General features: G+C 43.6%; 1 protein-coding gene across 1 annotated transcript; it reads left to right on the top strand.

Moving 5' to 3' along the window:
- Nucleotides 1–5,010: 5,010 nt before the first annotated feature.
- On the top strand, nt 5,011–11,433 carry LOC100383801 (Putative SWI/SNF-related matrix-associated actin-dependent regulator of chromatin subfamily A member 3-like 3). The gene is made up of 18 exons (NM_001346945.1): nt 5,011–6,238; nt 6,341–6,474; nt 6,566–6,701; nt 6,787–6,840; nt 7,110–7,244; nt 7,351–7,502; nt 7,582–7,666; nt 8,097–8,300; nt 8,521–8,664; nt 8,773–8,922; nt 9,060–9,127; nt 9,220–9,342; nt 9,433–9,532; nt 9,782–9,894; nt 9,990–10,566; nt 10,684–10,755; nt 10,851–10,949; nt 11,043–11,433. Exons 1-18 carry the CDS (start codon nt 5,126–5,128, stop codon nt 11,163–11,165), a joined length of 3,582 nt encoding a protein of 1,193 aa, NP_001333874.1. The 5' UTR covers nt 5,011–5,125; the 3' UTR covers nt 11,166–11,433.
- The last annotated feature ends 2,648 nt before the right edge of the window (nt 11,434–14,081 follow it).

Genomic DNA, 14,081 nt, shown 5'->3' on the forward strand with positions numbered 1-14,081 from the left:
CTATAGTGCAAAGTGCCCTTTTCCCCTTACTTTGGTTAATTTTGTGCATGGAGCATCTAAATTAAATTCAACCTCAAATTTTTAGAATAACCCACAGAGGTCAATGTTTATCCACTGTAATTTTTATAACATTTTTGGAAGATGTTAACTTGCCATGGCAATGTAAAAGCACTCACTAAGAAGCTTAATTGAGAGTAAAATAAGGAATGTGGAAAGAATAGTGGAGTGCAACCTTTAATCTTCCAAGAGCCAAAACCAACCTCTAAAGGATGACTGAAATTTTAAGTTTAATTTAAGACCCTAAAAATGAATGTATGAAACCAGGAAAACCCAAGGAAACCCTAGAGTACCACTGAATTTAGTTCTATTTTGCTATGCATAACCTTTACAAATTGACGTATCATTAATATGCATATATCTTGTTCATTGCATTCGATGGACTGTAATCTCGCTAATGGGGAGTACATCCTCGTTCCGGAGCAAGGAGTTGCTCAGGAGGTAGCCCAGGAGCCAGCACCAGAGCCTGCCTTCAAGGATTTGCCTGCCCCAGCTTTGGAAGGCAAGCCCCCGGTTTTATGCATAACCAATTTTATATGCTATTTTACTGCACTTAATGATTGTAGGCTTGTATTGTGCACTTAAGTGTAGGAGTTGACTGAAACCCTAGTCGCATGAACTCAGGATTCCTATTGAGATGGATACTAGTATGCTAGGTCGAGTAGCTGCTTTACTAATTAGGGATCTCGGTAGAAGTCGAGTGATTTTTCTAGCACTCGCGCGAGGTCAGGAATTGATTATATCCATTTTATATCGGAATGATGATGCTCTGTTGACGACGGTCCATGGGGATGCGTCGTCTCCGAGACGGAAATTGGAATAAGGATTAAGGTGTGGTATCGTGTGTCAAGCGTTTGAACGTACTAAACACATGCCGAGAAATATGGTAAATCGGTAAGCCTAGTACCTGAGTGAACCTACCCGCAGATTGCCCTCCTCACGCGACCTGAGACGTGGTCTCCCATTCCGGTTATGGTGGGTACAAGTGCGGTCACTGCACGACGGCAGTCGGGGTCAGTGAGGCATTGTACGCCAAGGCGGTGAGCCCCTTTCTGTTGCCAGGGAATCGATGGGGACGGTTGATGTGTGTGGTGACGGAGTGCCTCGCCACGTCGTGTGTTTAGGTTTACCTTGCAAGGTTTAAAAACTCGATTCGAATTGTCTGCTTCTCGCAGCTAATGAGACTGCTTGATCCATGCTGCTACATTGAGTAACAAGTGAAAATGTGTTGACTTGGCAAAAGATGTTGACTGCTAAATGTTTGATACAATGTATGATTAGATAGGTACACCTTTAGTCTTAAGAGGGTCACACTAAAACTTAAAAAGCTAAAATTTGATTTTAGACTCAGCTAGTGCTTTTGGCAAACCAAACCCCTTAGCCAAACAAGCTGCATGTCTAGAGGTAGAGGAGTAGACTCCTCACACCGGGTAAGTCTAGCTGAGTATTAGTATACTCAGCCTTGCTTGTGGCATAATTTTTTACAGGTTCTTTGAAGGACATGGTTGTTGGAGTGACTTGGCCGTCCATCTTGCCACCGGGTTGGACAGTCGAGTGGGACCCTACCTCGGTAGAGGAGGAGCATGAGGAGTGATGGGCCAGGCTTCCCCATCCCTCCGTTTATTTACCGCTAGTTTTATTCCGCTGCATTCCGAACAATGAACACTACTTTTGTTAAACTCCAATGATGTTGTAATAAATTAAGTACTCCTTAATGTTTGGTTTTATGCTTTATTGTATTTGCTCTGTGCCTCACCTTCGAGTGAGTACGTGGTACTTGATCCTGTTAGTGGCCTCGTCGGACTAGATCCGAGGGACTGACGTTTTATTCATATTTAAGTGTGGTATAGCCTTTAAGGTGAGACTTAGGCACTTAAGTTGGAATAATTCGGGCGGTTCCGCCACACTCTTGGTCAAGTGAAAGTCTATAGCTTGTTACTCTTGGTGATCGGCATCACCTAGACAGCTTGGTGGCGATTGGAGTTCGGTGATCACTTAGAGGACTTCTTGGTGACCCGACTCGAAGATTGTACGCGGTTGTGAGGGATCCACTGCGCAGGAGAGGCGAAGGATCATTTCGCAGAGCGCACTTGGTTCGTGCAAGGACCAAGGGGGAGCTATACCCTTGCGTGGGTGCTCCAATGAGGACTAGGGAAGAGTGCCGATTGTTCAATACCTCGGGAAAAAAATTGGAGGAGTCTTATTGTCCTTACTTTACATTCCGCATTTACTTTGAGCATTTTACTCTGTGCAATTGCTTAGTTGGTATTTGTAGTAATGACTTAGGGTTGTTGTCTATCTAGTAGTTTTTTACTTATTGCTAGTAGTTTGGGTGAAGTTGGGCTCATGCTTAGGGTTTAACTTTTGTTGGAATTTTAGAGGAGTCCGATTCACCCCCTTTTGGGCATCGTGATCCTTTCAGCATGCAACATATCCAAACAATCAAACATTGCATACTTAATCTTTTTCATCGTTTTCTCCTTTTGGCCTATTTGAGGTCAGGGTTGGACTCCAGATCTCCAAGTCTTCATGACTTAATCATTATAGCCATCTATGAGCCCCAACACCATGCAATGGTCACATAGAACATTTCCAAACACAATAATGACCTAAAATAAAAGTCCATGTGAACTTATCTCTTTTGGGTCCCTTCTAGGTTTTGACTTTAATACTTCTCTCTCTTGTGACCTTGTCCTACTACTTGAGCTATGATCTTGAGCCCTATGAATTGAACCATAAACCTTAGAAATTACCTCAATGGTTCCAAGTCATGTCCTTATGTTGTGATCCTTCACGCACCAACTCTTCTCAGCTTCACCAACCTTGACTTCTTGTGAGTCATCTTCTTCACCCCAAACTTGATGTACCTCGTTCTTCTTGACCTTCTCCCATGCACTCGGTTCATCGAAGTTCTTCTTGCCTTTGTCCTTAGTTCGATTAGCTGACCCCAAGTTATGTGCATCAAGTTCCACGTAGTGAGTGCTCATCCTTAAACTTTACTTGTGATGTCCACAGACCATGATCATCTTAGCTTGTGTGGATCATCACATCTGACTCTAAGTGTTGAACATCTTAGTCTTTTCGCTTAGCACCCGTTCAACACTTAACACCCTGGTTAGACATTTAATTGTGTTATCATCCAAAACACCAAAAACCACAAGGGAGCTTTCAATCACCATAGGTGAAGCTTCACCCAATGGTAGTGAGTGAACGTATGATTGAACAACCTTTAGTAATTACCATAGGGTGAAGCTTCACTTAGGGTGATGATATACATCACCCAGGGTGATGTACCAGAGGTCTATCACCAGAATCAAGTTCACCAAAACACCCTTGCGGGATAGTCCACCCAAGTACCCAACCGATTTTGTCACACCCCCGCTTACGCTTCTCGCTCGGCCACACCCCACTCGCTAGTGATTCCTCTGCTCGTCCGCCCTTGGAGCCACCACTATCAATCTACAAATTCAACAGCTTTGCTCCGATCTGGTCCAACCCACCACTGTACTGCCTCGCACCATCTAATGTCCGCAATTTCTCACCGTTGCATCTCCACTCATCCGCTGCAACAGCCACCTCCCGCCCTCGACTCATTAATCTCTTCGACGTGGTGAGAAATTTGATCCTCTAAACATTGAATTGTTGAATGTTTGTTCCCGTTGCACTTCATTAAACAATAAATGTCTGAAGTAAACCTAGAATTGTTGAATGTTTTCTTCCTTGTAAAATTTTAAAAACAATGAATAATTGAAGTAAACTTTCAATAGCTCAATATTTGTTGTTGCACGGCTATAGGCGGTGGGTGGATCAGCCCCATTTCAACTCCCAGTCAGCTACTGTGTTTGGTTCACTGGATCGGTTGGTTCCATCATGGATAAGGCATGCTCCCATGATGCTCCTCTTTCTCCCTCTGCCTGGCGAAGGGGACCCTAAAGTCGCTCGATGACACATCGAGTGTGCCATCCTGTATGGAGAGAGAGAGAAACCCCCCTTAGGCGTGTGAGGTCAAATCTCTCCCTTTTGTTAATCGGTGTTTTAACTGCGGAATTAATTATTTGAAAGTTTAAGTAACTAATAACAATATGTATCATTGTAGTGCAAATATTGTGTATTTTTAAAATTTAAAAAACCGGTGTATACAAGTCAAATAACTTAGTTAAACTATATAGGCGGTTGAATAAGGAAAATGGTTATAGTGAAGCTGACATAGCTCATATAAGGAAAAGTAGGAGGTATTTGGAAAGTATGAATAAAGGGATTTTAAGGGTGTGTTTGGTTCAGTTGTAAGGTGTAAATAAAATTGTTGTGAGCTGTATGCTATGAAAAACATTGTTGTCAGAAAAAGTTAAAAGTCGTTTGGTTTAAATTGTTGTGTTGAACAAACCGTATATTGTTTATATACACATTGTTTAACCATATGTCTTAATCAATACATCTAATTTAAAAACCATTTTGTTTCCTAATATTCTTACATATGAATCAATTTATAATTCCATTTTAATATATTTTAATTATTTTTTATTTATTAAAACACTTATTTATTTTTAAACACTGTTTTAGTTTCTATTTGTCGCATCTATTTATTAAACATTTATAAAAAGTGTTTTAACTGCTTTTAAATTTGTACTACATAAAGAACTGTCTTTTGCAAAATAGTTAAAAAAAGCTAAATATACTTGTTCAACTTTTGTTTTTTCAGAAAGACGAAGCCGAACGCATCGCAAGAGAGAAAGAGAACCGTTCGAATTTTAACCGAATTTTGGGGCATGCGAGCCCAGCACGGACGCTGCGCGATTTTGACCGCCGGCGCTTCCATTTCCGTCGCCCGCCAAATCCAACAAAGCACCGTGCATTTCCTTCCCTCCCTCCCTACATTCCCGCCAAAAAAAATCCCGCCAAAAAAAATCCTCTTAAAACCTCCCTCCAAACCCCACACCATTTCACCATTTCCCTCGGCCCTCCGCCCCCAAACCTCCCCGTCGCGGCGCCCTCCCCGCCTTCCCATTCCCGGCCCCGCCCGCCCACATCTAGTCTCCCACCTCGCCCTCGCGGCGCCGGTGTAGCAGCCATGCTAGTCTCCGTCGCCGCCGACGACTCCGGCTGGCAGGAGTCCCCGTCGCAGGCCGTCCTCTTCGCCGACGAGATCGCTGCCGTCCGCGCTGTCCTGGGCGGGACCCTCTCCGAGGCCAGCATCATTGCCGCGCTCTCCCAGTGCGGTGGCAACGCTGAGCGCGCCATCAACGCGATCCTCGACGACGCCGAGGTCGTTTCCGCCCCCAAGCGGGCCAAGGTCGAGCTCGACGTCGGTGGTGTTCCGGTGCAGGTGCCGGTAGCTGTCAAGGTGAAGGCCGAATCCATCGACGTCGGGGCCGTGGCGCCGGCAGCTGTCAAGGTGAAGGCCGAGCCCATTGACGGCGATGTCGTGGGGAGCCAACAATCCGATGGCTCCTCCGCGAAGGCCACCGCCAAGATGAAGAGCGAGCCGGCCGAATGGTCCGCCAAGACACCCGACCGATTCGTCCCCGACGCGCGCAGTGTAGGTGCGCCTGTGGCGGTGGCGAGCGCCGGCGCCGGCATAAGCATCGTCCCGCGGCAGAATAAGAGGCCGAGGCAGGAGGTGGGGACCATCGAACTCACTACCACGCACCCGGTGCCGTACCTCAACTCGCGGCCCATCCGGGCGCTGCCACCCATGCCACCCATGGGCGGGGACGGGGAGGTGTACGACCCGAAGCCTATCCAGATGGTGCCGCCCCTGGAAATCCAGATGCACGATCCGAGGACCACCCTACCTGCGCCGTCACCCATCGACATCGAGATGTACCAACAACCGCCGCGGCCGCCGCCCGTGGACGTCGAGATGTGCGAGCAGAGGTCGCGGCCCCGGCCCCGGCCCCTCAGGGCGGTTGTGCCTGCCTCGGTGACGGACATGAGGATGGTGGTGGCGCCACCGGACGGCGAGTTTGGCGACTTCCCTGTGGAGCGCGACTGGATGCTCGTCGGCAAGTCCTATGTGCCCGGGCTGTCCACCAACCGTGGGAGGAGGAGGTTGGACGCTGGGGAGATTGTCCATTTCGCCTTCCCTTCGTACGAGAAGATCTATGGCGGGTTAAAGATGACTGCCAAGAAGGCGGCGGCTCTGGCACAGATTGTTCGCTTTTCCACCAAACGAGCCGGAGAGGTTTTACTCAAATCATCTTATCATGCATGTTTATTCTTGAGATTTTTTTGTTCAAATTGCTACAGTTTGCTCCTGTCTCATTCTCTATAATGATGGTTGTAGATTGGGAAGCTGTCCCCAGAGTGGACGCAATGCCTTGTCCCGCTTGTCAACTCGTCCAAGGTGAAGATTCAGGGGAAGCTCGTGTTCCCAACAATGGAGCTGAGGCTGATGCAGGAGATATTGCTCTATGTTAGGTAATGTTTGATAATAATACAGGCTTTTTTCCTTCTATTTAGCAAGTTACTGAGATTTGCCAGTTTGTCCTAATGCTGATTTTTTGTGCAGCTTCTACATCCACAAATCTGTGCTAGCCGAAATGGACAACTCACCCTGTGACATGCTCGATCATGCAAATGTTGATTTCACTCCCAGTCCTCTCCATAAATTGCTTAGTTTGCTCAACCTAAAGCCATCCAACAAGGTTGCAAATTGATTGATTCTTTCTGTAAATTTTGCAGTGTTCTTGTTTTTTTTTAAAAAAATGTTGATATACCTACCGTGTGCAGGATGCTTTCTCCCTTGACGATCTCACCACTAGAAAGCTGAAGCAAATTCTAAGGGTAAGCAACAAGCCATCTTGTTGTTTTTTACTGTTACAATTTTTCAGTGTGTTCCTAATCTGTAGAATATATGATCGGGTACTTCCCCAATGATGTATACCTATTGTTGTGTTTATTTACAGCAGTGACATTTTTTTTTGTTGGAAAAAGCACCGCAGAAAGCTACTTTCTTTTCGTGTCCTATAATACTTTCTTGGCGCTGTAATTGGTTGCCTTGTTCCATGTGTTGATTCTTGGTATTATGTTTTTTTTTCTGATAAATGTATCAGGGTAACAATAATAATGGTGATGATTCTACTCCGGTGCTTGGCCATACATTTCTCGAGCAAGGCGCTGATGAGCAGGCGATTTCAGAGGCTGCCTTGAACAAACTTGTTGGCACTGCTGAAACATTTGACTTAGAGGTACTAATATAAGCTTGTAGAATTGTTTGATTGTTTACTCATGCTACCCTAATATTCTACAAAACTTAAACTGTTATAAATATTTGGTTACATAACTATAAAACAGGAAGCAGAGCCTCCCACTACCCTTGTCTCTGTTCTAAAGCCATACCAGAAACAAGCTCTCTTCTGGATGTCTAAATTGGAGAAGGGAATTGATGCTAATGAAGAGACAAAAACTCTTAATCCGTGTTGGAGTGCCTACAATATTGCAGACAGGTATGCTGTCTTTTTTGATAAATCACAGAAATGTTGACTAGATTATGTTGATAAATATGAAAACCGTTGTTGTTTGCAGGAGAGCTCCTCCAGTCTATGTTAATCTTTTTACTGGTCAAGCAACAACACAATTTCCAAGTATGACTGAGACTGTAAGAGGAGGGGTAAGCTTGTTTCAAAGGGTGTTCTTGTGCTTTCTTTGCATAATATTCTCAAAGGTCTTTCTATTCCATTTTCCCTGATGTATCCTGTCCCTTAACTTTTTTTATTTTAAACGGGGGGCCTCCTTAACAGTTATGCTATGTTATGCTGCCAATTAGATATTTTAACGATAAATATCATGAAGTGTGCTTCCGCACATGGGATTTTGCTGTTATAATTAAACAATTTTCTTTGCACCCTGTCATTTTGTGGCAAATGTTGGTTTATTCATGTTAAAGCATAATGCTTAGCACTCTGGTGCTAATATAAATTCAATCCTCACAAAACGTTTCCTTCAATTTTGTTCAGTTACATGACTATGAATGTTTCAATGTTTGTGTTCTCTTAATTGGTTTGAGATTAATGGTGTATTGCGAAACATTGTGTTTGCAGATACTAGCAGACGCAATGGGTCTTGGCAAAACTGTGATGACCATTGCTCTGATACTTTCCAATCCTAGGGGGGAGTTCTCTAACTGTATAAAAGGAGACACAAGGTATCTAGGAGATCGTGCGACCAGAGGATACACCTCAACATCCTCTGTGAGAGGAGGTACCCTTGTTGTTTGCCCTATGTCATTATTGGGCCAATGGAAGGTTAGTATCTTGATTTACTATTGAAGCAATTGTCATTAGTAAGCTTTTTATTTGTCTTTGTAATCAATGGCAGAATATTTGAATGTCACTGCTAATTTTTTCAATCTTATCCTGTTATTCATGCACTGCATCTTGAACAAACTTAATAATTAGTTTAGTTTCTGCAATAAACTTAATCACACAAGAAAATTAATTACATCCATATTGTCCATCCTCACAGGATGAGTTGGAGGCACATTCGGCACAAGGAGCTCTTTCTGTGTTTGTGCATTATGCTGGTGATAAAACTAGTAGCCTCATGCTGATGGCTCAACATGATGTCGTTTTAACAACCTATGGTGTCCTCTCAGCTGCATGCAAAACGGTATGTGTTTGGCATTCCCACTCCTTGTCTTTTTTTTGGTGATGTTTATTTTTTTGGAAGTAACAAGGTCATCATGACTTTAACTAATGAAATGGTTATCCTTAACAGGAATGCAACAGCATTTTTCACAGGATGGATTGGTATAGGATTGTGCTTGATGAAGCTCACACAATCAAATCTCCTAAAACTAAAAGTGCCCAAGCAGCTTATAGATTAAAGTCGGAATGCAGATGGTGCCTTACAGGCACACCATTGCAAGTATGTTTCACCATTGACATTCATGTTTGGTTTTCGGTGCTTTCAATTGAACTGGTAGCTTGTAAAGTGACAATGGGAAAAATGATCTATTTTTTGTAATTTCTGGTGAAGCTAACTCAGTATCACATTTTCTGCAGAATAATTTGGAGGACCTCTACAGTCTTCTCTGCTTCCTACATGTTGAACCATGGTGCAATGCAAAATGGTATGAATGAAAGCCAACCTCTCAGTTAACATGTCTGCTATTGTTCCTTTTGTTTAAACAAATCCATATGACGATTTTGCTGATCTCTTTAGGTGGCAGAGGCTTATTCAGAAACCTTATGAGAATGGTGATGATAGAGGGTTGAAACTTGTTAGAGCTATTCTTAGGCCACTAATGCTAAGGAGGACCAAGGAAACAAAAGACAAGATTGGCAAGTATGTATTTTTTCTTCTTCAAAGTTTACAACTGCATAAATAAGCATATAGAATGCCTCACGATGCTCAATTTCCTTTTTTTTGCTTCAGTCCCATACTGGTTCTACCTCCAGCTCGTATTGAAGTTGTAGAGTGCGAACAATCTGAACATGAACGTGATTTCTATGAAGCACTTTTCAGGAGATCAAAGGTATATTTATGTTTTTGCATTTTCATTGATACAAGATGGATTATATATATATACTACTTTTCAATAAACTGATGTGAAGCTACAACATGGAACTGTAGATGCCAGTATGTTTGTTGTTTAACTGATGTGGTACCAAGAAAAGGGTTCTTGTTTATCTTTGCCAAACTTAACCGAATTGTGCTTCTTCATATTCATTTTTTTTTGTGAAATTTCAATGAATTAAATTTCTTGCACGCGTACCTCCACCAGGTTCAGTTTGACAAATTTGTAGCACAAGGCAGTGTTCTGAACAATTACGCTAATATTCTCGAGTTACTTCTCCGGCTAAGGCAGTGCTGCGATCACCCTTTTCTGGTTATCAGGTTAGCTATGCATTTCAGGAAAATGTTCTATTACTGCCGGGGTTACATTTCATCATTCTATCGTCTAATCCATTTGCTAAATTCTTAATGTGCAGCCGAGCTGACCCTAAAAAGTATGCTGACCTCAACCAGCTTGCACAGCAATTCCTTGAAGGGGTGCAGCAGAGTTCGTCTGGAAGACAGAACGTAGTGCCTTCACTGGCTTATGTAGAAGGGGTCGTCGAGGAAATTCGCCAGGGTGCTACGATGGAGTGCCCTATCTGTCTCGAGTCAGCTTCGGACGATCCAGTGCTCACGCCTTGCGCACACCGGATGTGTGGCGAATGCCTTGTTTCTAGCTGGAGGACTCCAGACGGAGGGCCATGCCCACTCTGTAGACGTCACATCAGCAAGTCTGACCTGATCATACTGCCTGCTCAGAGTCGTTTCCAGGTGGATGCCAAGAACAACTGGAAGGACTCGTGCAAAGTGAAAACGCTCGTAACGATGCTGGAGAGCCTTCAGAGGAAGCAGGAGAAGAGCATCGTGTTCAGCCAGTTTACTTCCTTCTTCGATCTTCTGGAGATCCGCTTCACCCAGAAGGGTATCAAGTTCTTGAGGTTTGATGGCAAGCTGAGCCAGAAGCACAAAGAGAAAGTTCTGAAGGAGTTCAGTGAGAGCCAGGACAAGCTGGTATGTCTGAGCAAATCTATAACCATGATCCTAGCTATTTTCCTCTGCACAGTACACACGTTTTCATTTTTATTTTTTGGTCTTGATGCATACTGAATTTTGGTGTGAAAAAAACAGGTGCTAATGATGTCGCTCAAGGCTGGAGGTGTAGGGCTAAATCTAACTGCTGCCTCCAACGTTTTTATGATGGTAAGTTATACTGCATCCTAGTAAGTCCAGTCCATCTTAGTTATCTTGTCGTCATGCTGAGGTTTTGGCACTATATTTTGCCCGATATTATACAGGATCCGTGGTGGAATCCGGCTGTGGAAGAGCAGGCTATCATGAGAATTCACCGCATTGGGCAGAAAAGAGAGGTCCGAGTCAAACGCTTCATCGTCAAGGTAAGACAAAGTGATGGCATCTCTATCACCCCTCTGCTTGTCGCAGGATACTGAAATCTCAAACGCTGTGCTTGCTGCCTTCGTTCGTTCCAGGGTACTGTCGAGGAGCGGATGCAGCAGGTCCAGATGCGCAAGCAGAGGATGGTTTCTGGGGCGCTCACCGACGAGGAGATTCGTGGCGCTCGCATTGAGCATCTCAAGATGTTGTTTAAATAAATGATCATTGCCGATGTGTATAGCTGACGCTACGCCGTTGATACTTTGGTAGTGTCAAGTAGGTTGTCGAGGGCATGTTTGGTAGGAGTAAGATCTGGGTTTAGACCATTGTAGATGGGGATGGCCGGATGGGAGTGGGTGGAACCTTGCCCTTCCGATATGACGGTCTTCCTTTCTAACGTGAATCAGACTGGCATAGAGAATGGGCATTTTGGAAAACATGACTACGATAAATCACTTTTCTCTTGAGTCTTGGATTGCAGGTGTTAATCTGTCATGTTGTTCTTGTTTTACTCCCTACCCTTTCTGTATGCTGTGCCTTTTGTTCTCTCCTTCAGACTTCCCAGGAATACTGATTCTAGTATGTCCACTAAGGTATCTTTTGATCTTGAAACATCATCCTTCGTGGCTGTTGATGGCATATAATAGAAAAGCTTTTGGGCCACTTCCATTATTGCTCTTCGATGTAATCTTTTGTTTGGGGCAAGGGCAAGCGTGTACAATCATGAGATCTCATCTGATTTAGGGGGTGTTTGGTTTGTAGGGACTAATGTTTAGTCCCTACGTTTTATTCCATTTTAGTTCTAAAATTACCAAATATAGAAACTAAAACTTTATTTTAGTTTCTATATTTAACAATTTATATACTAAAAAGGAATAAAATGAAGGGACTAAACATTAGTCCCTATAAACCAAACACCCCCTTAAGCATGGTTGAATATGACCGCTTGTTATGTTGGACCTGAGATTTTTGTGGTGCTAATGTGGGGATAAATGATACAGTATTTAATACGTGGTCCGGAACTGCATGAGAAAAATCCATACGGAAGGAAGAAAGGAAGGCGACTTATCTGAATTAGTTGGAACAGACGCACAGGACCGGCCACATGTGTGCACATGGCTTGGAGACCCGCATCTGCATGCACTTCCAAGTGGATTTGGCTATGCATTGTAGCTACAAACAAAACTTAATTTTGCTTATGTTAAATCTGATCGAAAGGTTGTTTTTTCTCAGAAAAAAAAGAGATTTTATGCTGAGGAACTAGTTCCTGTGCTGTGTCTGCGTTTTGAATTTGAGCGTCTGATTTTCGTAGGTTTCTCTACTTTGTTGAGGGAGTGAGAGGTAGAGCTTTCAAATCTGTTACCTTGAATCACATTATGTTCCACCTTTGCTGTGAAACTTCTATGAGCCTACCTTTTCTCTGTGCAGTGGCACCCACATTAGAAAGAAGTTCAGTGAGAGAATCAATGGAGACGCTTGATCTCATTGCGCCGAAATGGGCGTATTAGCCTTTCCTTTTCTGCAGGACATGGATAAGGTACTGGTTGGTCAAGACTCGGGTACTAGTCTTTGCTTTCTTCCAGTAAAGCCCAGATTTCTTGCATTACCACATTGAGCATAGCGCAGAACGCCTGCCCTTTTATATGGTTGTGATGAAGGATGCTGATCATGTGGAGGAAAGTGCTGATGCTGGACGTGTTGATGGTTCCAGGTGCGTTCTACTCGCCCATAGTTAAATGCCCATTGTATATATTAATTGTTCTTAGAAGTCAGAACATAAACTCCTACAATTATTGCTCTGCAATTTTCTGGTAGATTCTGTCTGGATGATAAAATTGCACTATAAAGTTGCTTCTGCGAATTCAATCCCTTCCCCTTGTACATGTGAAGGAGATGCACTGAAGACCCACATCACCCTTAGACCTTAGTCTATAAAATAAGTTCCATATCCACCCCCCCCCCCTCCCTATCTTCTGAGGAGCATTCTTAGCATCTTATCAGGCCATATGCAGCATGCGTCATATCTCCCGTTTGATGATTGTCTCATACTTTGAGAGGACATCATTTGCCTTTAGTTCTTAAAAGTCCTACTAAAAAAACATTAGACAGATCCACAGTATGGGAACTTGTTGTCTTCATGCATCCCTGGTTGTTACAACTTGATTTTGCAGCAGGTAACATCATGGTGCAATTATTGAAGCAGTCATGGCTTCATGCTTTCCCAGGCCACCTCAAGTCACATACATTCTGGATGAAGTATTGTTGTTGTTTTTTTTGCATGAACTTTGTTTGTCCATGCGCCGGCAGAAAAATGCGACCTCCCTGTCTCTGTTTGTTCTTTTGTGGGAGATGGCCAGAATACGTTGTTTTGGACTGATAGATAGTTACATGGAAAATCTGTGGGTGAGCTTGCTCCAGCTCTCCTGAGTCGCATCCCCATAAAAATTCAGAAGATCAGAACTATGCACGAGGCTTTGCTGAATAATAGATGAGTGTCAGACCTTACTGGTAGTTTGCCGGCCGATGTTCTTATGGGCTTCTTTTGTATATAGGATGTCACTCGGGGAATTCATTTGCAACCTGGAATTTTAGATCAGCATAGATGGCTGCCAATGGCCAGTGGGCAGTATTCATCTAAGTCAGCTTATGATCGCTACTTCGCTGGTTCCGTTTATTTTGAACTGTTCGAGCGAATCTGGAGGACCTGGGCACCTCAGAAATGCAAATTCTTTACCTCGCTAGCATCCCTTAATAAGTGTTGGACTGCGGATAGACTGGCTCGTAGGGGATTGGACCATCCTGATGAATGTCTTCTTTGTGATTAGCAAGAGGAAACAACACAACACATTCTGGTGGCTTGCATTTTTGCTAGAGACATTTGGGCCCAGATTTTGAACAAGGTGAGATTGCTGCCTTTGGCTCCAGAAATAACAGATGTGGTTTTCCAAGATTGGTGGAGGAAGGCTGAGCAGAAATTGCCAAATAGTCAGAGAAAGGGGTTTAATTCCCTAGTTATCTGGGTGTCTTGGCGGTTGTGGAAACAAAGGAATGCTTGCGTGTTTGATGAGGTACCCCCGAGTATCCGCAACATTTTGCAAGAGATTCATGAGGATGTTAAGCTTTGGGGAATGGCA

The sequence above is a fragment of the Zea mays genome, chromosome 4 (assembly GCF_902167145.1).
Source record: "Zea mays cultivar B73 chromosome 4, Zm-B73-REFERENCE-NAM-5.0, whole genome shotgun sequence".
Taxonomy (NCBI): Eukaryota; Viridiplantae; Streptophyta; class Magnoliopsida; order Poales; family Poaceae; genus Zea; species Zea mays.